The 25,862-nt window shown below is 33.4% G+C and overlaps 1 protein-coding gene across 8 annotated transcripts in view; it reads right to left on the bottom strand.

The window, feature by feature from the left end:
* The window catches only part of Kcnh7 (potassium voltage-gated channel subfamily H member 7), a 434,113-nt gene that overhangs the window by 134,521 nt on the left and 273,730 nt on the right, over positions 1-25,862 (bottom strand). For 5 of the 8 annotated variants that reach the window (XM_010606854.2, XM_010606860.2, XM_033756284.1 and 2 more), the window contains 4 exons: positions 25,375-25,530; positions 6,856-7,284; positions 2,484-2,504; positions 2,036-2,059 (listed from right to left, as the gene is read on the bottom strand). In XM_010606854.2, the coding sequence (XP_010605156.1) occupies positions 2,036-2,059; positions 2,484-2,504; positions 6,856-7,284; positions 25,375-25,530 (630 nt within the window). The remainder of the gene's footprint in view (positions 1-2,035; positions 2,060-2,483; positions 2,505-6,855; positions 7,285-25,374; positions 25,531-25,862) is intronic. The other 3 variants (XM_033756285.1, XM_010606856.2, XM_010606859.2) reach the window with 3 other exon arrangements.

The following is a 25,862-nucleotide window of genomic DNA, read 5'->3' as shown; positions in this document are numbered from 1 at the left end:
GAGATATTGCATCACTATCTCCGCCTGGTGATAGGTGAGAGAAAAGAAGAGTATATTTCAGCAGGAGGGATTTAGGCTGGCTGTTTGTGCAATAGGAACTAAAATGGACTTCCCAAGACAGTTAAAGAATGGCCTCTTCTGGAGACAAAGATGCTGGTACGACTTGTGCAAAGGAATCAGCCAACACCTCACCTAAAGGGAAAAAACCAGATGATGTTGAAGACCTTCCAAATGTATTCCTAAAGCACTTATTTTGTTTTGTAATAAAATTATTTTTGGTCGAATTAATTATTGAAATCATTAATTGTAATTATGCATTTTGTATACAAAGCAGTTTAGAAATGTTTTTTATTTTGTAATTTAAAAAATTTAAATCTGTCTTAGAAACAAAGTCAAAATATTTAAAAGCTCAATGCATTATTCCTCATCCTATATATTAATTGTCCTGTGAAAATATTAAAGGAAGGAACTTAAATATTGTTTAATAGCTCTCAAAACTAGAGCATGAAGGAATAATGAAAATTTGGGGAGTGTATATTAACATTAGAATTTATTAAGTTTGCAAATATTTCCTCCAATTTAGGGGTTTAACTTTATAATTATTTACATGTTAAAATTTTCTGTAATGGTTTAGAGAATATTAATCCCAAGTTCTGAAACATATTCCAAATTGTTATTGAATTGAAATCTAGATTTATAAAAATGTTTTTATTCAGGCTATTGCTATTGCAAGGTAGTAGAAGGTAATTGAAGATGAAGAGTTCATTTGATGAATTAGTTTATAAAATTAAAAACAAAATGACAAGTTTGTCAGATAGGTGAACTATTAATTTCTACCATGAGTCAGTCTAATTTTGTGTTTATTGAGAAAAAATATTCATTCTACTTAGAAAAACACTGGAAAACTAATATCTACCAATTTCCTGCTAATTGTTAGATACTAAGCCTGTCATATTTCACACAGGCAAGTTGGCAAGAGCTAGACAGCTCTTTCTTGAGGTTACATTCTCAACTGTGTAACTAAAATCATCACCCATAACTGACACTAATTTGTTCCCTTTTAGAAATTACATTGGACAGGACAAGGACAGAATAATTATGTTTAATAGATAAAATCCCATCCCACTATTAGAGATAACCTCCAAAGGGCTTTATTGAAGTGCTTACAAAATAAAGTTTGGAGGGCTAAGGGGAAATTGCTTAAAACAATTGCTTAAAAATAATTCCATTATTTTTAAATTATCCTGGGCTGCTGACTAGAAAACATTCTTGGTTTTCAATGCTATTAATTCATAATCAACACCAGCTTTAACTCCTTTTTTTTTTCTTCTTTTTTTTAAAATTGAGTTTATTGGTACATTTTAGGTATACAGTACAGTTACATTCATCATTAGGATCTTGTACCTTTACCTGACAGGTCTTGGTTCTCATTTCTTCCCCATACCCCTCCCTTCTTCTCCTCCACCCTCCCCTATTTACAAATATTTGTTTCCATTTTTTCCTTTTCTCATTTTTTTCTTTTCCCTTCTTTCCTTTCCCCTACCCTTCCCACTTCCCCTATACTTTGAACCAGCATTGACTTCTTTAAGGAAGCAATTGAGAAATCATAACATAAAACTGCACAGTGGTTAGAGTACCAATGATATATAGAAGTGGTCAGTACAGTGAATTCTAAGTAACGATGGTTACTAGTGGAGACGTGTTCATGCAACACACATGCACAAAATAAGTCACTGTCACCATTTACACATCCACTTCAGCATGCATGGCCTCAATCAAAAGACCAAACCAGGAGTTTTCAATTTGAAAAGAATAATATGGTTTTCATGTTCTACTCTGATATAGTAGAAAACAGAAATGAATCTTAAATTTTTAGCCAAATCCAATTTAATCAGAGTGTTGTCCAATTAAACATTATCCTATGGTAGTTGGAGGTCAAGCCATTGATTTCAGAATAATAAAGAATATGATTAAAAATGATTAAATGACTTTCATGCATGTACAGTATACTACTACAGTAAGCTTAAAACCATACCCCCTGCCATCCAGGAACGTGAAACTAGTTTTAAGGAAACAAAAGAGGAACAAATGAAGTGATGCTGTCATATAGCACTTTTTCATTTTTTAATTAGTCATTATTTTAAAAATTTCCCCTGAAATAGGCTTATGTGCTTCTTTCACACTGAAATATATTTAGCTTGATATTTTTTTCCAAATGATTTAAATATTTATGAAATGCTCATTGTCAACCTATGGTTTCGCTCCTTGCAGGAAAAAGGTGTTCGTAATTATTTTGATGGCACAGCCGAGAAAGTAACAATGTCTCCAGCAAAATCAAGCCGCGATGTGTCCACCAGGCACCTGGACTAGCTAAGGGCAGCATGGAGATGTTGCACTGAACAGGGCAGACAGCAGGCAAGTTAACATGCCGAGTAAAGGGGCACTGGAAGCGTCAGAGGGTGAGATTTGACTTTGTACGTTACCTTTGACATTGCGACCATTGTCTGTTTTGAGCATATAAGGACAAAAAAGAGAGAAACATAAAAAGTAGACTAAAATTATCTTACATACACTGAATTAGCTTTGATAAAACAATTGGAGAAAATGGGATGTGGTGACTGAAAATGTATCCTTGACTGAAATTAACATTGTACAGTATTCAACCAACAAAATGTACTTCATACTAGAAATATCTGCTATAATTAACATTCTTGGTTAAGTAGGGGGAATATTTATTTCAATTGATTCCAAGGCGCAGATTTTACAATTCTGACAGTTTGGAGAAAGACCTCCACTGTGCCTGCAGTTGTGATAATTTTCAACCTTGTCAGATGTCAATTTTGGTTTCCCCTCAAGAATCACTTAGAATCACTTACACAAGAAGATCATATATTTGGCATGTTAAGAGTTTTTTGTATAATGTAACCTAGTGTGTTAACAAGGAAAAGGGTCTCTAAGTAGTTTAATAAACCAATGTAGGTTAATTATAACTTTATTAATTGTCCTCTACTCTCAAATGTTTTTTAATGTGCATTTTTAAAATAACTATAACCAAAAGAGTCAATAATAGTGACAATAATAGTGACAATAATTGACAATAATAGTGACAAAAACGCAGTGAATTTGACCATATGAAGAGAATGTATGTATCTTTTATTGTAAGGATTTTTTATATTAAAATAGATTATTTTCACATCTTAGAGTGGAGTGCTTTAGGATTTATTTTGAGATCAGCAATCTATATTTTGAATATATGTTGCTAGCAAAATATATATTACTATCTTTGAAGCACATAAGCTCAAAATGAAGTCATATCAAACCATTCAAATATATCCAAGATTTGAAAAAACTGTTTAACATTTAGTGGACAAATATATTATCACTATGCATGTTTAAAATTCTAAAATATATCATAATTATTTCAAAGCTTACTTTTGCAGTAATTCCAATACTGTGGCATATTGAATTACTAGAGTATACTTTGTATGGATAGAGATACCTACATAAAATGTTGCTTTTGATGACAACTTTTTTCCCTCTTTGAGGGAATCACAAAAAGTGAATTGGGATAGAAGAAAAGATTTTGATTGCACAAAAATAATTTCTCTATCTATAAGTTCTCTTGGTCTAAAAATCATTAATAAAATAACTTCCTGCAAGCAGTTAAAATTATAAATATCTTCAACAAACCTAGAAATTATAAGCGTTTCAAATGCTCAGAAAATTAACAAAATGTTGATGCAGATTTGATGTTTCAAGGCATAGTGACAGGGCTGTGCATAATCTAAAATCTGCTTATTGTTCCTTCATGGCAATGTAAGTGCAGATATTAAGTAGTCAGAATCTTTTATAGAAATTTCATAGACTAATTTTATAACTTTAACTCTAATGATAAAACAACTGAGATTTGTATTTTGTATATCTGTTGTTTAATTTTGTTTTCCTAATAATGAATTTTCATTGAATTTACAAACGGTAGGCTAGAAAAAAATATTCAGGTCCTTCACCAAGATGGTTTGAGTACAGACAGAGGGTGCTTGGATAGATGAGAAGATTATATAAACATGTGCTAATAATGTATTTGCAGAACATTTAAAGTTCTGTGATGATAGCCTATATTGGTAAAATGAAACAATCTGAACACAAAATTGGTGCATGTAGAAATTAACCCGTTAGCTCCATTTAATGGATTCATAAAGTTTAAACCAATTGTATGGTTTCTCCATATATTTTTAATCAATACTTCAGTTTTAAAAATTTATAAAATTATGTTACCATAGAAGATATAGTTTCTTCTATGTCTATGATTTTTATAACTTAAATTTTGGGAAAACCAAAGTACAAGATGCCCTCTAAATTTGATAATCTGTAGTCACATGGTGACTGCTGCATCCCAAGGAAGTGATACATTTTCTGAAGGGTAGAAAAGGAAACTGAGGGTGCTCTTAGGATCAAATGTCTATCATAGTATTGGTACTGAAAAATAAATATTCGATGTTCTTTTCCTATAATTATATCGTTAATTGTGCACTGAATGGAGACCACATAGACTGAAAGCAATAAAGTTATAAAACCTGGTCTAAACTACAGAGAGCAGCTGTCAAAACAAGGATGGATTCTAAGGGTGTACTGGTTATATATCAGTTAAATTTTCAAATTTAATGTTGCTGAATGTTAACCTTGTAACTCAAGTTGTTACAGGAGAAATGTCTAAAAGGACACTCTGAAGAATTGATATGTTTTCCAAAGATGATTATGCTAGCTGGACTAACTAAAAAATACATTGCTCATTTGAATTTCCTTATTGAATTTATGGTAGTTATTTAGCCATAGGATCCATTGCTTAAGGGTCAAATTACATAGGTTTCCTTCTGGCAGGGAATACGTAGTCTACCATTATTAGAAGGAATAATTCTTTAGATGATTATCCAGTCTGGGAATTGTCTTTGATATTATTTTCCCTTTGACCTTCTTTGGGCTGCAGATTAAAATGGGTGGCCTAATTGCCCTTGTGAAGTACGATATGCAGTTTCTCATAACTATCTCATAACAAAATGTTACTTCTGTTTGGAGATTTTAATTTATCTTGCTGAATTTTCTTTCAACTTTTTTGCCCTTTCTACTTCATCACGGTCTTTCTTCTATATGATTCAAACCTAAAGCATTGGTTTAAGTTCAGAGTATTGCAGAACAGATAATTCATTTCTTGATGTTTGTAATTTGGGAACGTAAATTTAAACATGGTCTCCTCAGTATCAAACCAACATTTGTTGATTATCTGCCATAAATGGACAGATACGTCTGATAAGACTGCAGATAACTCTGCAGGGCTGCCCAGGCTAGGGTCACTCACAGCAGCATAGTTGTCTATGTGTATGTCTATCCATAGTATATGTATAAGATGCAATACATATACAATATAATACATATTATATATGTAGCATGCATATAGTGTATATACATATATGGGCTTTAGAAAAAGAATACATGAGCTCTGAACATTCAAGTGTGAAATATTTAATTCTTGTGGCTTGGAAAGGGAGAAATAGGTGCCTGCAGGTGAGTGTAGTGTGAAAAGAAACTAAGTGGAAGAGCATTTTAGGTAGAACAATATCATCCAGGAGGAAAAGTCATGATAAGTTTTTGAGCACCTGCATACTATCTTGGTGAGGCTTAGAGCAGAGTATATATTAGAGGAGGCAGCCTTGGAAGGTCAAAAACCAAATCTTTGCAAGCACTTGTTCATTTAGTGAAGCCCCTAGTTCTGCCCTTACTGAGGAGCCGTATGATAAGATTTCCGTTTTAAAAAGACAACTGGCAGCACCATTGGTGATGACTCCACTGGCTGAGATGATTACCAAAGGACAGCAGGTCTCCTAAGAGCCAAATCGGTGTGAATCAGAGAATTGGGTATGAGGTATCCATGAAGATGATTCTCAGACATGCTGCAGGAGTACAGTGACTCACAGATCCTTCTCATAGTGAGATCTCAGGAAACAGGAGGGCAGGAGGAAAAACGTAGCATGGATTCAACTGTGGACTCTAGAGACAGGAAGACCTGGCTTTGAAGCCAAACTGACACTGACTAATTAGTTCTGTAACTTTGGGTCAGTTATTTGTTTAATATAACTTAGCCTTAATTTCTCTTCTATAAAATGGGACTTAAACTGGTTCCTAATTTACACAGTTGCTAGGAAAATTAAAGAGATTTGAAGTGTCTTAATCACTTGCATTGCCTTAGGCATACTGAATACTCTGCTAGTGTTATCCATTATCGTGTCAATAATGAATTGTTTCTGTGGATGTTTTTAAAGATTCCCTACTTTCACCACTGGCTAACATGAGATTGTACACACAGAGAGTAGCCAGGGAGAAGTAGATAAATTCTCACTTTATTTTTCAAGTTGCATGGCGTGTCCTCTCCCCAATTCACCATTTGGGGACAGTTCATGGAAAACATAGCCCTGTGACTATGGCACATCACTTTATCTTATCTGGATGTGATCATTTGTTAAACATAGCAAATTAATCACACTTGAGATGAGAATGTTTGTCACCTAGACCCATCTTATATTAAGCATCAATTACTTAGCACTCCATGTAATGGGCAAATAAATGGTTATCATATTATATCAGAAACACAGATAAAGAAGCCAGAAGAAACCAAATTACTCACTAGGGTTCAAAGAGAAAATTAAAAACAACTCAATGTAAGACCTACACTTTTAATAGGGTTTAATCACAAGTTTTCTTCCAAGGCACGAAGATTAATGTTGATATTAAAATCAATATGAAAATAACCCTTCACTACTCATGAAGATATATTTCTAAATTAAACAAACAACAACAGCATACCTTCACTGGCATGTCGGTCTCTAAATATGTTCTTGGGGTGAGCACTGAATCCCTCCATGTCATGGACTGAAGATGCCCTTCTGATACTGCAGAGGCTTTCTCTTGATCTGGAGTGGGTCAGTTGGGAACTTGATTGCAGCATATCAGGGTAGAGTCGGTCCCATTGCCTTTTGGGAGAGGAATGGTCAAGAGGTCCAGATATATTCACCAGGGGAGAACATTTGCTGGGCTGTATCAAGGCTTTTGTGTCATCTGCTTCAGAAGGACTGCAGCTTTCCTTTGTAGGAGACTTAAAGTGCTTCATGGCCACGGAATCATCACTGTGTTTAGATGAATCAATTACGACCACGTCAGGGTCCTCTTGGGGTAGGGACTGCTTTCTGTAAGACAGAACTCTCAGACCAGGGAACTTGAACCCAAAAAGTTTCCCTACAAATGGAAATAGGAAAGAACACATTACAAGACGGTGGGTATATCCTTTAAACAAAAAAACATTGCTGACTCACATGTAAATACCACGGAAAAAGAATTAGTAGTCGATACTTAGTTATTGATTGAATGAGGCATAACAGTTGGGCCCATATGAACTATAAATAGTAAGAAAACCACAAATTATGTTTTCTCTGATGGGTAGATATTATCTCAGTGACATGAATACATTATTTAGATGACAAGAAACTTTTGTTGTTAATAAACTAAAAATATTCATTCACTATACATCTGCTGGTTAGAAAGGAACAGAGAAAATGACACAGCCTAAGTGGAGGAATGAGTGGAGCACGATTCTGCTGTATGTGTGTGTGGTAGGGGTTCGTACGTTGAAAGAGAAAGAGAAGGAAGCAAGAGTGGCCCTCACATTTGGTGAAGGTTTGTGCCGATGATGCTGTAAGCTGAGTTTGGATTGGAAAAACAGGGTCAGCTGTGAGTCAGAGGCTCCTCATGCCTCTTGGAATTCTTGAAAGGTTTTTGGTTTCCAAAGAGGTGTGTGGTAAAGTTAAGAAGTTTCTTTTTCCTGCTTTTTGTTGTTACTGTTGTTTCCATTTGAGAGTTTAACGTGAAATATTATTCATATCTCAAGGTGGATGATGCACAGAAGGGCAGTGAAATGTAAACATTAGAAGGTGGATTAGTTAACAAATATATAGACCTTAGGACAGTCAACAATAAAATATCTGAATAAGCAGGTTGGTAATAAAAATTACAAATTAAAACAAGAGAATATTAGTTGTATACCCTTCTGTTTATCAGTAAAATGAAAAAGTAAAAGCTCCTAATATGTATGGCTCATGACTAAGAGAACTGGTAACCATTCTGGCACTTTGTCGGTGAGCTTGAAAGACAGCTGCAAGTATTTATTACATTTAAAAATATGTTTTTCATTTGGCACAGTAACTCACATATAGGAAACTGCAAAAGCATAAAAACTGAAAACAACCTTAATATCCATTGTAGGAGAATGGCTGAACAAATCATGGCATTTTATATTGTAGAAACATTTGAGACAGTAGTCTTAAAAAGTAAACTTTGTATATCCTTCAATTAAAAAGTAGTTAAAATAGTGTTAAATGAAAAATGTGAATCCATATGTTTATAATATTTTCATTAAAAACAAGAAAAGCCTGTATTTTTATATAAGTTTTATAATAGTAGAGAATAACACAGTGCAAACTTATAGTATTGATTAGCTTAATGGAATAGTTTGGAAGTAGGTTACAGTGTATTGCATATTTCTTATCTATTTCTACTGCTTATTACATCAAGCATGAATTCTTTTATACAAAATAACAACACAATGTAAAATTTCTACAATTCAAAAATATGAAAAGATAAGAGAAAGCATCCAAACAATAATTTCTAATGCAAAATGTCTCTAAGTATTGTTTACAAGAATTCAGCTTTTAAATCCTAATCCTAGGGCATTAAATGGGGCCCATATCATCTCTGGCTGTATAAGTATCTGCTGCTTTCCTAGCCAGTCAGCTTATGTCTTTGGGTTACAATATTTTCTTACATTCTTAAATATTTAGGCATTGTGATCTCTGAAAATATATTTCAAAAGTATTTATCAACTGTTCTTCAGTGAATTAAAGGTGGTTGTAACACTTGGAAGAGAATTCTCAAAATTCATGAACTTTTCTCTATTTTGAATTCATTCTTCCGGTCAAGTCAGTGATCTTGCCTACATAATAGATCTTAGTTCTGCCTTTATCCAATGACTTCTAAGTTTGAATCTTTAAGTCAGACCCCTTCTCGGAGTTCTAAATTTGCATATCTAACGCCATCATTGATATATTCACATAGAAATATTAAAGACACCTCCTAATTTTATAGCAAATGCCAACCTCATAATCTGTCCCTCTAAATTCAGCCCTCCCTTGTGAATGACATTATAATATACCCTGCCAGATAAATTTGAAACTTGAAGGTCATTCTAGATATGCTTCTGTCTTTCACTAATCTTTATATCCAATTGATGTCAGTCCTCTAATTGTGTTCATTATCTCCTGAATATCTTTCTAATGTTTTCACTTCTCTCGTCTCCTCTGCTCTTCCCCATTAAAACTACTCATCTAGTTCTTTGCAATAAAATGATAATGATGTTTCATATTTACATCACAGTTTTCCATCTTTCAAAAATAATTTTTACAATTTAATAAATTCACAACTCATCATGTTTATTGCCCTCCACCCCTGCTTCCTGCTTTGAGACTGAAGACAAAACTATCAGCATCCTGCAATTTGAGATATGCTCCTTGCTTTTTAGACGCCAGTGACAAGACTTTCTCATTGCTCCGGTGGCCTGTGCTTCTTTGAGGCAGGACTTCTTTCTGTTTGATCTTTTCTTTCTGCCTACCAAGCTCTTCATGTAGGCTTAAGGCCCAGTGTTATTTCCCTAGAGAAGATTTTTCTTCCTTCTGAACCAGGTTAGCACCTTTTCATATTTTTCCTCCCTGTTGATAAGTTGTACTCTTACTGATTTTCTGGTAAACATTTCCCTCCCCAATAGGAGTGAAGGCCTTGTACGCAAAGGCGCCAGTCTATTTTGTTCTCCATCCAGCTATTGTCCTGGCAGAATGCCTGAGTATGGTAAATGAATTTCCACAGACAATTTCTAAACTTTACAGATGATGTGTTCCATTTTCACTGTGAATAAAATGGAATATTTCATTGTTTCACATAAATAATCTTAACTTCTAGAACTGTATGTACTAGTAAACCGTATGTTTACTAAAATAACTGATAAAAATTCAATACTCATGGAAGCAGAGAACCCTGTGTTATGTCCTACATACCTCATGCAGCTCTCATTGTTCAAATCATCTTTTTAGAGTTGTGATCTATCATTACTATTCTCATTCTAGAAAACAAGTAACTTCAAGCTCCATATCACCTAGTAAAGTTTGTGTAAAATACCCATTACAGAACATTTTAGTACTAAATATGCTAACTTATTATTGTAAAATTTCAATTTGCAGTCTAGTAGATAGCAGAGTTTAATATAATCAAAATATGGCTTATCTCTCTAGTAAAAGATGACACAATGCAAGGATAAATACCAACTAAATTCACCATTAAATTTTGGATCAGTAAACAAAGGTGAGAGTAACCAATCTGTACAAACAAGATTAAATATCAGTGTATGACAATAATTGTTTTGCAAGGATTCTTACATATTTCTAATAACAGCTTTTATACGCTCATGTAAATTGCTAAGTTAAAAATCACTGAACTGCATCAAAGTCATTTGATTAGTTTTTAATGTACATGAAATTGAGTTTTAAAGTAGTTTACAAATCAATTTTGCAAGCTTATTACAAAGCAGTGAAGGTCAATGACCACTTTTATTCATTCTTTATCAATTACATTACCCTCCTCCTTTAAAAAGTGGTTCACTGGCTTTCTTAGATTAATGACCACACAAGGCATTTAGTTATAGTTTAGTTATATCTGAGGTGGTACAGATGGTCATTTCTGCATCACTAGGCTAATATGACCATGTTATATTGCATTACAGATTTAGTCGTCTAAATGTAGCTCATCTGGAAACAATGCACATTGAGAAATTTGCTCAGTGCTAGCACTTTCAGGCGTGAAACGTAGAAGACACATAAGTGCACGTTTGTTATGGATCTTAACACTAAAAATGTCACTTAAGTAAAGTATCAAATTTATTATGTTTTCTTTTTAAGTTGAATAATTAAAAGAGATACTATTTAACCTCTTATCATCTGAAATTCTCAGTAAATCTCATGTAAGAAAAATAGAATAAGAGTTTTTATAACTTTTATGCATTGCCAGAAAGAACAATAGATAATGATTTACTATTTTCATAAACATCGTGTAGTTTGGACACACTGTTTTTTAAAATCTATAAAAGTATAGAGCTGTTGCCGTTGCTCACATCCAGGAATGTTAGAAACAATTTTTTTTTTTTTCCTTAGGGAAAAACAAATGTTTTGCAGAAATCTACATCTACTTCTAATCATTGAAATTCTTCACAACTGTAAGTTCCCGATCATTTCCTCAGTTCAATTTCTCACCATTTCTACCAACCCTTAACTTTTTTATCATCTAGTAATTTTTATTTTATTTTTATTTATTTATTTTTTGGTACCGGGGATTGAACTCGGGTCCTTGCGCTTGCAAGGCAGGCCACCGAACTGCTGAGCTAAATCTCCAGCCCTATCTAGTAATTTTTCAACCAGTATAAAAGTAAAAGCATTTAACTCTTGGTTTATTCTGCTGAGACGAATTATGGGCTGAAAAATAGAGAAAAAATTAAGTGTGAGTAGTCAGGCAGACTAGAGCTGTGGTGAGGAAAAGAGGGCTTGTTTTGTGTGAGTGTGTGTGGGAGAGGGGTTAAGGGATGCTGGAAAAGCCATAAGCAGAGGTTTCTCCCCCATGAAGGATTAAGGGTAGTCAGAGAGTATCTTCTATTAGATTCCTGAAAATAAACTGTCCAGAAGATTTAACGGGGAGTCGTTTCGGGACACCTATCTATAAGCAAGACAGGCTTGAGAAGAGGGAGCTAAAACTGCTATCTAAATAAACTGATGCTTCAGCAAAGCCTCTGGGAACTTGGAGCTGGAGCAGCCCTTTGGAGTCACTGCTGCTGCTGTTGTAATTGTTCTCATGCCTTACTGTAGCTTTAACTTCCCTTTGACCTCTGTCTACTGCCTCAGGAGTCACATTACATCTGGATTCCAGTGGTTATACTCACTGCTGCTACATCGAAGCCAAAGTATTTAGTATTTGTGTCTTTGCATCATCTGTTTACTGGGTACAGCCACCCCATGGGAAAGGCCAAAACCTAGAGTAAGGCAGTTTTTGCCTTTGATTATAGTTCCTGGGAGGGCAGAAGCTTTGTGCCCACAGCAGTTAATATTTGGAGCAGTTGTGCTGTTCCAGTCCTGAACAAGATGTGTGAGTTATATGCCACAATGTCCTGGATGCAGAAGAGATAGTTATCACTGGTCTGAAAAAGTCATCATGTGAATTAATTCTACTGTCAGTTATCACACAAAATAAGGGTTGTGAATTTATAACAATGTACCTTTCTAAAGTCAGGGTACTCACAAGTCTGACACTTGAATTGGAAGCCTTAAAATCAGCGTGAGAATTTCCTCCAGCCAGATAACTGGATGTGCACAGAAACATAATTTTAATCCCTGAGTCAAAGAGAACAAAAGATCATATTTGATGAGAGAAACAAGAAAGATGATCGACATAGTTGCTTTCTTTTTTAGGGAGAAAACTTTCATAGAGGTATCTGCAAGGAAATGAGTCTCTCCAGCTGCTAAAATATATAAGAAGATGTACAATGTTGCTTATGACTGCTGGGACAACCCGGAATATTGTTAAAGAAGCTGTCATTAGTGGCTAAACATGGAAGTACCATTCTGTGAACTCTGTATTGATCAAAGTGCAACCCCAGTTCCTGAGGGACAAATGAACTAGCATAGCCAATGTAGTTTTGGTGCCAGTGATTAAAAAAAAAAAATCCCCTGAGAGTCTACTGACCTAGTGATCCTGACGTTAAATGCAGAGCCCTTTAACAAAGCAGAAATGATCAGTAATGTGAAAGAATAAAAATCCTGTGACATTTCCTAGGGTGACATTTCCTAGAGAAAGAGTAGGATCTTATAAAATGGCAGTGAGTGCGGGACCAAATTGGAGCCTTGTAGCAGTGTGAGTCTTAAGGCAGTAGGCAGAGGTTACAGGGAATTTACTGTGGAAGCAAGGTGTGGGAACAATCAGAGTAGCAGTAGCAGCAGTGCACTTGCATGAACGGGTGTCTTAGAGACACCGCGTGCAACGTGGTCGTGTCATCATGACAGCAAAGAAGCAGAAAAGAAAGATTTGGATAAAGGAGATAAGGGAGGAGACAGGAAAAGTGCCGGGCCACTTTTTGCTACTCAAGGTTAAAATCCTGCAATGAGCATAGACTGGAAATTAAAGCAAACACACAGTGTTATGTACATATCATTAGATTTTTATGAACTTAAAATAACTGCTTAATAAATTATTGCATGATTTACCAATACTGTTATTTAGTTTGTCATTAATAGATTTTTTTCTTTGAAAAATGGCAAGTCAAGGAGTCCACTCAGTGACTATGATAACATCTTAACTACATTTACCTAGATGAATATTCAGTCATCATATTGATGGAGACTCTCTTGATGGAGTGGTCTAAGCACAAAGGAGACAAACACTGGTTTCACATGCTGTATGAATAGAAATTGCTCTGGATTTGGGTGTCGCTAGGTGACAAAACTTCCAAATGATACTCATATGAGGTGGGGAGAGTCTCTGATTGACATTCATTAACATCCTTGCTAATGAAAGGATAATGCATATGTTTTTAACTTCCAGAAGTTTTCCTAGTGTTAGAAATATGGACTTTGTTCAAATAGTAGATAATAATATGACACAGAACTTATTGCAAGTATGATTAAACTTTTCCAAGATTTCTCTTTGCAATTATGTCATGTTTCTTCTTTCTATGTCAAAATTAATCTTCAAAAAGAGGAACCTTCCAAACACAGGCTCATAATAAACATTGGTTATATTGTAAAGCCTTTAATTTAATTAATCTGAATAGTATATTGTTTCTATAGTGATGTTTGCTGAGTGGTGAAACTCTATGTAATTACCGTAGCTCTTCAACCAGAAATTAAAGAATGAATTTCAGCTCCAGTACAGAATAGTAATGAACCACACAGAAAAACTCTTTGTTCCCTGGCTTGGGTCGGAAAACATACAAACTTGGTGGAATAAGGTAGCAGTTGAAGCAAATGCATATTTTATGTGTTAATTATCCAAAGTAAGTACAAATAATATCAATATGTTTTTAGGACTCATATTAGCTAGATAATTTTCTAAATTATCAATCCTTATTTTGTGCATATAAACTTTGTTTCAGTTGAAGATTTTAGAATAATTCAAACTTTTGTCTCAGTAAACATAAAGATAAAATTCTCTTGGATGTTTGAGAGTATAATTTTAATCGTTTCAAAGGTAATGAAATCTCTTTTATAGTATTCAATAAAATTTAATGAAGATGTTCATGGTTGAAAATTATTATCAGAAAAAGATATCAGAATTATTATCACTATGATATCAGAATAATTATACCAGAATAATAAAACTATCATCAGAATAAGATAATACAGCACTTGTATTTTATAATGTCATGTAATGTTTACATTCACTTAAAATTCATATTTATACTTTTATCTAAGCATTAAATTAGAGGATGGTTTTCAAATTTTCGCAGGTATCAAAATGACATAAAGTATTTTTTAAAGTACAGATTGCTGAATTTCTGTGTTTGTTTCAGGTTTTCAGAGGCAGTGTCCAAGAACTTGCATTTTAAGCATATTTAAAGATGAAGCACACTTGGAGAGTCACTGATTTGGACAATCTGTCTATGGTTCATTTAGTAGGAAAATATAATTCTTAAATATAAAAGTAACATTCACGTATGTATAGATTTATATTCTACCAGCTCTACAAATATGCATTGGATACTTACTATTGACAACATACTAGCAATACATGCATGAACGTACAATGTCCCTGCTATGAGGCAGATCTGAAGGGCACCTGGTATTTTAAATAGGTAGTTGTTTTGCAATTTTCCAAGGCCCTCACATTCCTTTATATTTCTGTTAATTGCCTTCTTCATTTATTTTATTAGTTATCTATTAGGCAAACAGAATGATCAGCAAGATAGTAACGACAGGTGCGAGGTGCCACACTGATCACAGAGACAAGATGTGATTAGTCTGGGTGAGGAGAGAACGCTCTACAGGGGAAACATTCTTTGGCCTGGTTGTACTACAGAAGTTCAGACATTGTAGAGAAGGGGACACTATTTCATACAAGTAAAGTGGCATAATATGAATAGTGATTTCAAGGAGCCACTACTGAGATATGAGTTGTGACGTGAGATGAGGCTAAAGAAGTATCAGAAGCCATATTGTGATAAGACTTTTGTATCATGCATACACAGGGTTTTGGAGTTTTATGTGTTTGGGCAATAAACACTGTACCAGATACAAATAGTGGAGTATGATGATGCAGGCATGGTATCACTTGCTGTGGCTTGTGTCTAGATGGCCTCCCAAAGCCTCATGCAGTCACAGTGGGGACTTTTTCGGAGGTGACTACATTTAGAATGTATGATGCTGGGATTAAGGATGAATGATTACTAAGTCAGTTCGTAGATTGGTTTGGCACCACCCTAAGCCCCGTAGACTAGAGAGAATATGAAAGGGGCAGAAATAAGTTGCTAAGGTTACTTGGACTTGCTTCTTGCTGCCTTAGGCCTGCCCTGCTATTCCATAGATTGTTTCTTCTCTGAGATGCTCCACCTTACCTTGGAGCCAGCCAACTGTGGACTGAAACCTCTACAAAATGGGAGCCAAATAAACCTTTCCTCCTTTAATTTTTGGAGTTGTATATGTTGTCTCAGTAACAAGAAAAGTAACTAAGAAAGTCTTGAAGAAAAGCAACTAAAACCATAAATAACAATGAGACTATTTCATCAGCCCAAATAAAACATAGTGAAGTTAGTACAACAGACTACATGAGAGAGATATTTGCTAGTTAGGAGAGGTAAGGATCAAAGGAAAGGAAAAGCTTAGGATGACATTATCGTTTCTGGCTTGGGTGGTTTGCATGATGACATTATTTATGATAAATGAAGAGTTTCTGTAGGATGGGCTAAATGGTAGCTGGAGACGGTGATTGGAGGACATGTTGAAGTTCTAAGTCTTCAAGTAATACTAAAATCTTCCAAAGAACGTGGTTAGTGGGTAGTTGGACATATGAAGTTTTAAGTAAGGATAAAAGTCTGAAGAAAGTTATGGTGTGGAGATGGTGATTTGTGAGAAAGTCTTTGTCCTGTGCCATATATGAGGTTGTCCCATGGGATGCACAGAGCTGATGAATAGGAATACTCAAAGCAGATCCTCCCATATTAACAATGTTTAGGAGTACAGTAAGAGAGGGACTAGAAATGTAGCTCTGTGTTAGAGGACTTTTCATTATGTTTGGGACCTGAGTTAGAGTCCCAGCACCATAAAAATTATATAAATAAATGGATAAATATACAAATAAATAGATTGAGACAGAGGAGTGAAGAGAATAGAGGAATAAGTACATAAGCAAGTGTTACTAAATGAGAAATTCAGGGACTATGGTTACATAGAATATAAAAGAAGTTAGGGTATCTAACACAGTAAGGAGCATTCAACATAGACCATAACTCAGAGTATATAACACAAGCACTTCAAGGATAATGAATTGAAGAATGATAGAAACAGTGGAAACAAATTAGTGAATATAGAAAACTCAAAATCCTTCAGAAAGAAATAAGAAACATAAGTGAAGGGAACTCAAGTATACACAAAAAATAGACATGTAGAATACAGCAGACTGGAAAACAATTGCTCCATCTGAAAGGGGCGGCCAGGATTATGTTCCAGTTTAGTGCAAGCATGTGAGATGCATAGATGTATACTCAAATTGCTTTTTTAAATAAGCAAGATATCCTAATTTAATGTGTGACATTCCACTTTTAAGATGTTGGCAACAAATCCAACTAATTAAAACTTTAAGAAATATGATGTGATATAAACAAAATATGTCTGTTGAAGTGTAGGCTATTTATTCTTAGCAGCATGAGTGTGAGCAACAGAGAAAGGAGCCAGTAGAAAACACTGGCATGAGACGGGGCCAGTAGTGAAGAGCAGAGCTGGAAGGAATGTAGGAAGGTCCTAAGGAGAGGTTTGAGTATCACTTAGAATTTGTGACCAGGTGTGAGGTGCATCTGTTCAGGATAAGCTGATTAGGGAGTTCTCAGCCAACACCACCACCCACCCACCAAGCCCTGCTCTGAGACATAAGACACGAATTTATCCATGGGGAAACAAAGGAATGAATTTGAAGTCAAAGTCCTGAGAAGTAAGTGAAGGCTCACAATACTCACTAAGGAAAAGTGATCAAGAGTCTGGAAGTATTTCACTAAGAAGGTAGACCTTTAAGAGAACGGGGAAGGGGACCTAGGAATAGAGAAGGCAATGTGGGGAGAAGAAGGGGGAGCCTTAAAAAGGATTAAAATGTGATATGTACATCGACCAGCTTTTCTCGTGTATTTATTCAATGGGTATGACAAACATGGACTAATAAGCAAAAATGTGTTTCACATATAGTTTTGACATGCACCCTCATCTCTTATTAACTGGATAAAATGTATTATTTTTTGGAGAATTAAATCTTAATTTGGGCCTATTTCCTGTTAGAAAATGTTAACTTTTACTGCAATCTTCATATGTTTTAATACTATACATTTTTGACAGTGATGACAGTGCTAGTTAAATTTAAATAAAAGGTATTTTACATTGATAAAATGTGTGTGCTATTAGTTAAAGTCTATCAAGGGATATAAATTTAAGGCCTACTTCTATAGTAGCTCAGAGTTTTGCTTTAAAATAATAAATAATAAAATGCATTCACTGTGGTTTGAATGTATTTAGTAAAATGAATAATTTTTCTTCATTCAGGTAATATATGTGTGTTTGTACATATATGAACCAGAGTAAAATCCTACATTCATGGAATAGAAAAGAAAAATATGAAATTCAAATATAGTGTGCAACAATTTAAAATTAAATTTCAATAGTATTTCATTTAAAATAGGTAACATTAAAGTTGAAGACCATCTCGTTGAACAAAAGTAGTGTAAACATAAACTCATAGCCTGGTTATCTTCACATTATATAAATATTGCTTAGCACCACTAGTTAAGTTGAGAAAAAGTCATCTTTCCACTTCTGTCAGATTCTTTGGCTGTGACTCCTTATAGTTAATGGGAAAAGTGCAGGTTTTTTTTTTCTTTTTCATTTTGTAATATTTTCACTTTTTAGTTGTGGGGAAAGGAGTTTACATATTTTATTTCATAGTTATATTTATTAAGTAATAGTTATTGACTCCATTTTATAGTGTTTCAATTTTGAAATATCAGCTTATTAGGTCTATCTATTAAAAATAGCATGTTCTTAAAAAAAAAAAATGTTCTTCTGCTTTTGTTGCACATCAGTGGACCTAAGCCATCTCTTTGTGGCTGATCCTATATCTTACAAAAATAATTTTGATTATTTCTAAAGAAAGCTGTTTACTTTATTGTGTGGGATTCTGATCCTGAAACTAAATATTAATACTGAGAAACTTCATTTGATACAAACCAAACTTCTAGTTCTCCAGAATTAATTTAGTTTCATTTGCATACATTTTTTGTGACTGTCATTTCTAGTGTATATTTCTTTTCTACCGCATTTTTCTTTTCTAATTATCTGAATTTAATACTTTATTAAAACATTTGCTTGTTGTATTGTCATTATATTTTTTCTTTATATTGTGTACATTTCGGGAGAGGTAGTTAAACTTATGAAAACTAACATCTCAAACAATAATTTTTTCCATTAATTTCACTTAAATGCTATCCCTCTAGGGTACCCACACTTATGTGTGTATTCCTGCACACACACATTCATATACATATGCGCTCCTACATATATATACTTTATTTATATAAGAGATTAAGCATTGATTAATGGAAAATACAAGTTTAAATTTTGCTTTTGTATGTATCATCCACACCTCTTTGTAACCATACATTTATTTAACTACTTTTATTCCTGAACATTTTAAAGGGTACAAAAGCTTGAAGTTGGATTGTAGGCTTTGAAGTAATGACGTTACTATTTTGAAGATTAAGATAGGCTTACAAAAAGAGGGATATCTTAATTTGTCCTCCCTTCCTTCGTTCCTTTTTTCCTTTCAAACAACAATGTTAAAAATTGCTATTTATCTTAGACTGGTCTTTAAAGTATATTTTATTTTATTTATTTTTTGGTACCAGGGATCAAATAAAGTGTATTTTAAAAGAAAAAAAAATCAGCAAGATTTGCCAAATGTAAAGAAAATATTGGATAGTATCAAAAGTTATCAAATGTAATTTGAGTCTTTTAAAATTTTCTGCCTGATTTAACAACTGATTCTTCAGAAACTGATACCAAGTGAAGGAAAATAAAGGCTGAATAATGACAAAAGGATGCAATTAGAGCTGACCTACTAGTTACGAATAATAGGCCCTTGAGATGCCTTGGAAATGATTTTTTCTGCATATTTGAACACTCTCTAGTGATTCTTTGTGTAAAAGACGCAGCATGGGAAACCACTCCTGTTTAGAAAATAAGGAGTAGAAGCTCCAACCGATTTGTCACGACTTGTACATGAGATGTCATTTTAATTTAACATAAAATTGCAGACAGTTGCATTGTATTATGGGAAGAAGCACATAGAACACCCTCCACTTTGGAAATGAAAGTTTAATTCTCTATTTGCATTTAAGTCGTAAATGAACACATTCTTAAAAAGCAAAAAACAAAACAAAACCTCACTGTCATGCTGCTGTTGCATCCTTTTCTTTTTCAGTTCTATCTGATTTGTGCACCACACAAGACAACTGTTCCATGGGGTAAAGGAAAAATATGAGAAGACATTGAAGAAAGTAAATGTAGTAACCGCTGTCCCCTGAAAAGGATCTTCTTTATTTAGCAAAAAAAAAATAATAATAAAATAAAATAAAAGTGGGGGGTGGTGGTCATAAACCACACCTATGGATGAACTGGAGAAAGAAAGTAGAAATTTCTGTTTACACGGAGATAGACACTGAAGACTAGATCAGCAGAATTGATTCAGGGGAGCACACAAAAAGACAGAATCAAATAAGATCTAAATTAAAACAGAAGAGTATAGAAGTTTCCTTATAGTGATGGAGAACATATCACGGTTCAGTTTTAGGAGGGCACTGCCAACATTTGGGAAGAAACTGACAGCACATCTGTGGTATGAGTCAAAGCACTAGTCACTGAGGAAATAACAGAATGGGCTTAACAAGTACCCAAGACCCCAGATACCAAAATCACAAAGAACACGCAGGGAGGCTGGTACCAGAATCCTTGTCAGCAGCAGTTAATGAAAGAAAGGAATGGAACAGAGTCTTCCAAGTCAGAAGGCAGCACAGTGTGGACCAAATGGATCCTATGTACCTGGGCTGTCTTTCACATGACAGGAGTGTGGAAAAACAGTGTCGTACATGAAATAACTGAAAATATTTTTACTGTTCAAATTTCTTGGAGAAGATACATTTTGTCTTGAAAGTTATGCATGAGCAAACTGAAAAAAAGATGGGTGTAAGCATTGAATACCTTTCACTAATTGAACACCTTACTGGAAATAGATGAGAGTCAAATGCTGTGGTAAAACTGACAAACTGAATGTTAAAATACTAAGGATGTGTAAGAACACAAAGACAAGTACTTAAGAAAAGTACTATTTTTTCTTAAAATCACATACGGGAAGAGGACTCAGACATAAACTCATTTTCTTTTGCTCTAAGGAGGGAATCAAAATATATTTTGAGGAAAAAGGAGAGAGATTAGAGATATTCTATACAGTTGTTTAGAAGCAATCTAAGTTATATAAACTGCAGAATTCTAAACATGACAGTCCATAAAACTGCGAAAAAATATTTTTTATAAAGAAACCACTAGAAAATAATGCAAAGTTTACCATTTATCAAAAGAAAAGAGACATAAGATAAAACAGCAAGAGAAACACAGGGATAAAGAGGAATATAAAAGTAACGTAATGAAATATTTTGAGAATATTCAACATAGAATAGGAAGCTAAACATAGTTCTGTATCACTTGGGAGGCTGAGTCAGTAGAGTTACTTGAGCCCAGAAATTTGAGGCCAGGTCTAGCAATATAGCAGAACCCTATCTCCAAGTCAAAAATAAAAAATCAAAATACAAGACATACAAAAAAAAAAAAACCTAATAGAATATGTTAGTACTAAGAAGAGAATCAGTTTCATCACCAAATGTAAATACCCATTATTATTATTATCACTTATTATTAAGTATCATTTTCCTATAAGTAACAAAGAAAAAACTAACTTCATACTTTGTAAAAAATGATAACAAAAACAAAGACTAAAAGTAGAGCATAAAAATTCAGCAATAAAATGGATAAAGAAGATTCAAGTGTCATGATTTAAGATACTATAGAATTAAGATGAAAAAATTAAATAAAACAAAATATCTTCTAATGGTAAAGACTAGCTATAGTAATAATGTAAACCATATAAATATCTATGAAATAAGAATTTCTATGAAATAAATAATGTAGCAATAATAATAATAAAACTTAATTATAAGAAACATAAGAGAAATAGATATATCATGAAAATGGAAGATTTTTATATACTTTTTGATGTTCAAGACATATCCAGAAGACATATATGATATATATTATATATATATATATATATATGGATAATATATATATGGAGATACATATGGATATATATATGGATAAAGAAGACATAATAATAAGGTAGAATTTTAAAAAGAGATACCAACTTTTGTTCATATACTTATCATTTTCATAAGAAAAAATAAAAAATTTGATGATGATACAAAACAACTTCTAGAAAGTTTCAAAAGGAGATTAATACAGTATTTTATAGCTCATAGAAATTAAGACCAAAGCTTGACAAAAATAAAATAAAAATACTTTTAATAGAAAAATAAGAACTCATAAGTTAAAAACTAGGAAATTCAAGTTCTATATATTTATAAGAATGCTGAAAATGTCACATAAATGAGTCTATAGAGTATGGTTAAGCTTACGCAGTGTTGAGAGAAAAATACATGGCCTTACAATTGTACATCAAAAAATGAGGAGAATATAAAATTCATTACAATGCAGAGCAAGCCACAAAGTAACCTTACAAATCTAAATTTACAAAGATGAAAGAAAAGTTTTGGCATTTGAAAACTGTAGAATTAGTAAAGGAATGCAAATGTAGCTTTTTGCTACCTAATCCATGAGAAACTGAAAGTGTATAAATTAGAACCAAAGGTATAAGAGATAATGTGAAATAGGAAGAAAAGGACCAAAGGGGAAGGGGGAGTGGGAGGAGTAGGGGATAGAAAAGAGGGGAATGGGATTAACACGAGAAAATGAAAAAATGGAAACAAAGAGGTTGTACATAGGGGAGTGTGGAGCCCTGAAAGGGAGGGTAAGATATGGGGAAAAGTAAGAAACAATCTATATTATGTAAAGATACAAATCTCCAACGATGAATGTAACATTGTATACCTGAAATATAATGATACAATTTTTAAAATTAGCTTTTTGGATAGAGTTAGTAATTTTAAATGGAGAATATTGAAAAATGAGAAATTTCAAAAAGGAAAGAACTAGGAACAGAAGAAATCTTAAAAGCACTATAAAGACTACTTTGCAAAATTCAATTAAAACAAATTTTACAAATCTATATGAAATTATTCTAGGAAAATTGAATGTAACAAAAATGGTATCAGTTAAGATTGTTAATTGGAGTAGAAAAGTAGAAAAAGAAATTTGTTGAAGAGCTACTTCGCAAATAAAAACTAACCCTGGAAAATTTCACAGAGCAGTCACAATAAATTTTTTAAGTCTACATAATTATCAAGCTATTTAAATAATTCTCAGAATGAAAAATCTAGAAGAAATTCTATTTTTGAGTGAATTATGACATTGATCCTAACAACTAAGGAAAGATCACGTATATCTGCAAAAATTACAGAACAATTTTTCTAACAAGTATTGGAAATCTCAAATTAACACTAGATAGAACTCCAATAGCATGTAGCAAAATTAAATGTATCATGTCTGAATTTGACTTTAGGGGGATATACAAATGGTTCCATGCTAGTAACTTCATTTTATAAAATGCTACACAAATAAGAAGTGATGCACTAGTTTCCAGGAATGTAGAGAAAACATTGTGCAAAGTTGTGCACACACTGTAATAAACGGCAATATCCTTAAAGTAGAAACTGCCTAAAACTCAAGCTATATACCCTCATTTGAAAGAATAGGAAACATTAATGGCTTTTATTCAAATATCAGGGATAAGGCATAACACTGTTCACTATATTTCTTTTTAATGATATATTGAGGTAATAGCCACAAATTTAAACAACAAAAAACTATTAGATTTATAAAACTTGGAAGAAAAACACATAAAACAACCTTTGTTTCATCTGATACTTTAAAAACTCATGAGAGTCAATGTATAAGCAACTGTAAGCTGAGAATTAACTATAAGAGGGTATGAAAGTAACAAAAGATCAACTGTCTTTATATATACAAAAATTAGTTAGAAGACAGAAGAAAAGGGAAGATCCCATTTATAATAGCAACAAAAAAATGTAAATGCCAAGAGGCAAATTAATCTCATGAGAAAAAATATTCAGTATTCCTGAAAGATACAATCTTAGACTTAAAAGTGAAAACACATGCCATATTCTTGAACTGAACTACTCAATATAACGGTGACAGACATTCCTTTCATATTAATTCATGAAGTTAATAGAAAAACAATGAAAATATCAAAAAGATTTTGTTCAGGATTTCAAAAGGGCTTTTCTAAAGTTCATATGGAAATGAGAAAATCCCCAAGCTTGTAGAAATGAATATCAACCTTAAAGGAGTATGCCTTAACAAACAGTAATCATATGTACTAAACAATGTGATTCTAACAATAAATAGCCATCAGGACAGAAAGAATCTGGAGCAAGACTCAAAGAAATTAAGCAAGTTTAGTGTGTGATAAAGTTTGCTCTGGTATCATAAAATATTGGGAAAAAGATAGTTTTCAATAAATGATGTTAGAACAACTAGAAAGCCATTGATAAAAAAATTGTGCATCTGTACTACACATCAAAGTAAATTTAAAATGGAGTAGAAATCCTAAAAAACTACAATTTCCAAAAAAGGAAAGTGAATTTATTTACAACCTTGATGTGGTGAGAGCTTTTCTCTCGACTCAAAAAATTCATAAAAAATGAAAGAAAAGGTTTAAGTGGCTTTATCACCAAATAAACCATATAGCAAAGAAAAACTTCTTTCTTCCACACAAATCATGGAAAAATAAGACAAATTATTTTATGGGAAGCTATTTGCCACTTATTTTACTAACTGACATGAGAAAAGTGTGGAACAAAATGGGTAAAGAAATGAACATTTGGTTGGGCATGGTATCGCACCCCTGTAATACCAACACTAACGAGCAGAGGCAGAAGGATGGCCCAGAGTTCAAGGCCAGCCTGGGATACATAGTGCGTTCAAGGCTGGCCTGAACTATGTAGGGAGGACCTGTCTCAAGACAAAAAAAAAAAAAAAAAAAAAAAAAAAAAAAAAAAAAAAAAAAAAAAAAAAAAATGCCTATGGTAAATAAATATATGCACCTCATTAATAAAAAGACATATAATCTAAAACTACGTCTCATGTATCTTAATAACAAAAGTCTAGAAGACTGTGTCACTCTCTTGTCCTAGGTGACAGCATAAAATCATTCCAATTCTGTGGAGGGAAATTTGAGAGTATCTGAAGAGCCTAGCCATGCAGGTACCCTTTGACCCAGGAATCCCATTCAGGGACCCTGAAAAGACTTTTGTCTAGAAAATACATATATCCACATGAAAATATATAGGCAAAATTTCGGGATATTGTTTTTGTTTTGTTTTGTTTTTTTGGTACCTTGGGATTGAAATCAGGTCCTTGGGCTTGCGAGGCAGTCACCAGAATCACTAAACTAAATCCCTGGCTTCTGATATTATTTTTAACAGCTAAACTTTGGGGACAAACTAAATATCCTTCTGTTGGGGATTGGTGAAATAAATTATTTTATATACAATCCAAATGCCTTCCAGAACAATTTATGTATTTAGTAAGGCACTAATGAAGAACATCAGCTATAACTTTCTTGTATAAAACTATATTCCTCCAAATATAAATCTATTTAGGTATAAATAAAAAATGTGAAGAATGGATTAAAATTGCTATAGCAGCAGAGCTTCAGCAGCCTTAAGTAAATGTTGCCTTTACTTACGGTTTACAGTTTTGACTGGTAATATTGGGTTTACCCTCTGTGGGGAAGCAGCATTTTCCTCGTCCGTCACATATTCGAAATTAATGATGAACATCATAGCCACACCCTCTTGGTTTTTCACGGGAATTATGTGAGTGTTACAAATGAAAGTAGACCCTAGGGAGATGAAACATGAATGTTAGGTAAAAAAATGTGCCTTCATTTTGTGCTGTTAGTAAAAATAAATTTAAAATACTCTCTTACAGAAAATTCTGTATTAACTGCAGAAATTTAATAAAAATAATTTATTTTGCTTCATACTTTATTGCATATATATATTGCATATATATATATATATATATATATATATGAAGAAAGATACACAAATATTTTACAGGCTAATTCAGTTATTTTATTGTGGAAAAACAGAATATGGAATTCTATTAGATTTCACACCCACCCCAGTTACTGTAACAGTTACTATAGAAATGAAAAAGTATTCTTTAAGT

Source organism: Fukomys damarensis, unplaced genomic scaffold, assembly GCF_012274545.1.
Source record: "Fukomys damarensis isolate Sample0158 unplaced genomic scaffold, DMR_v1.0_HiC HiC_scaffold_26, whole genome shotgun sequence".
Taxonomy (NCBI): domain Eukaryota; kingdom Metazoa; phylum Chordata; class Mammalia; order Rodentia; family Bathyergidae; genus Fukomys; species Fukomys damarensis.
The sequence above is the reverse complement of the archived record's forward strand: the minus strand, read 5'-3'. Positions and strand labels throughout refer to the sequence as shown.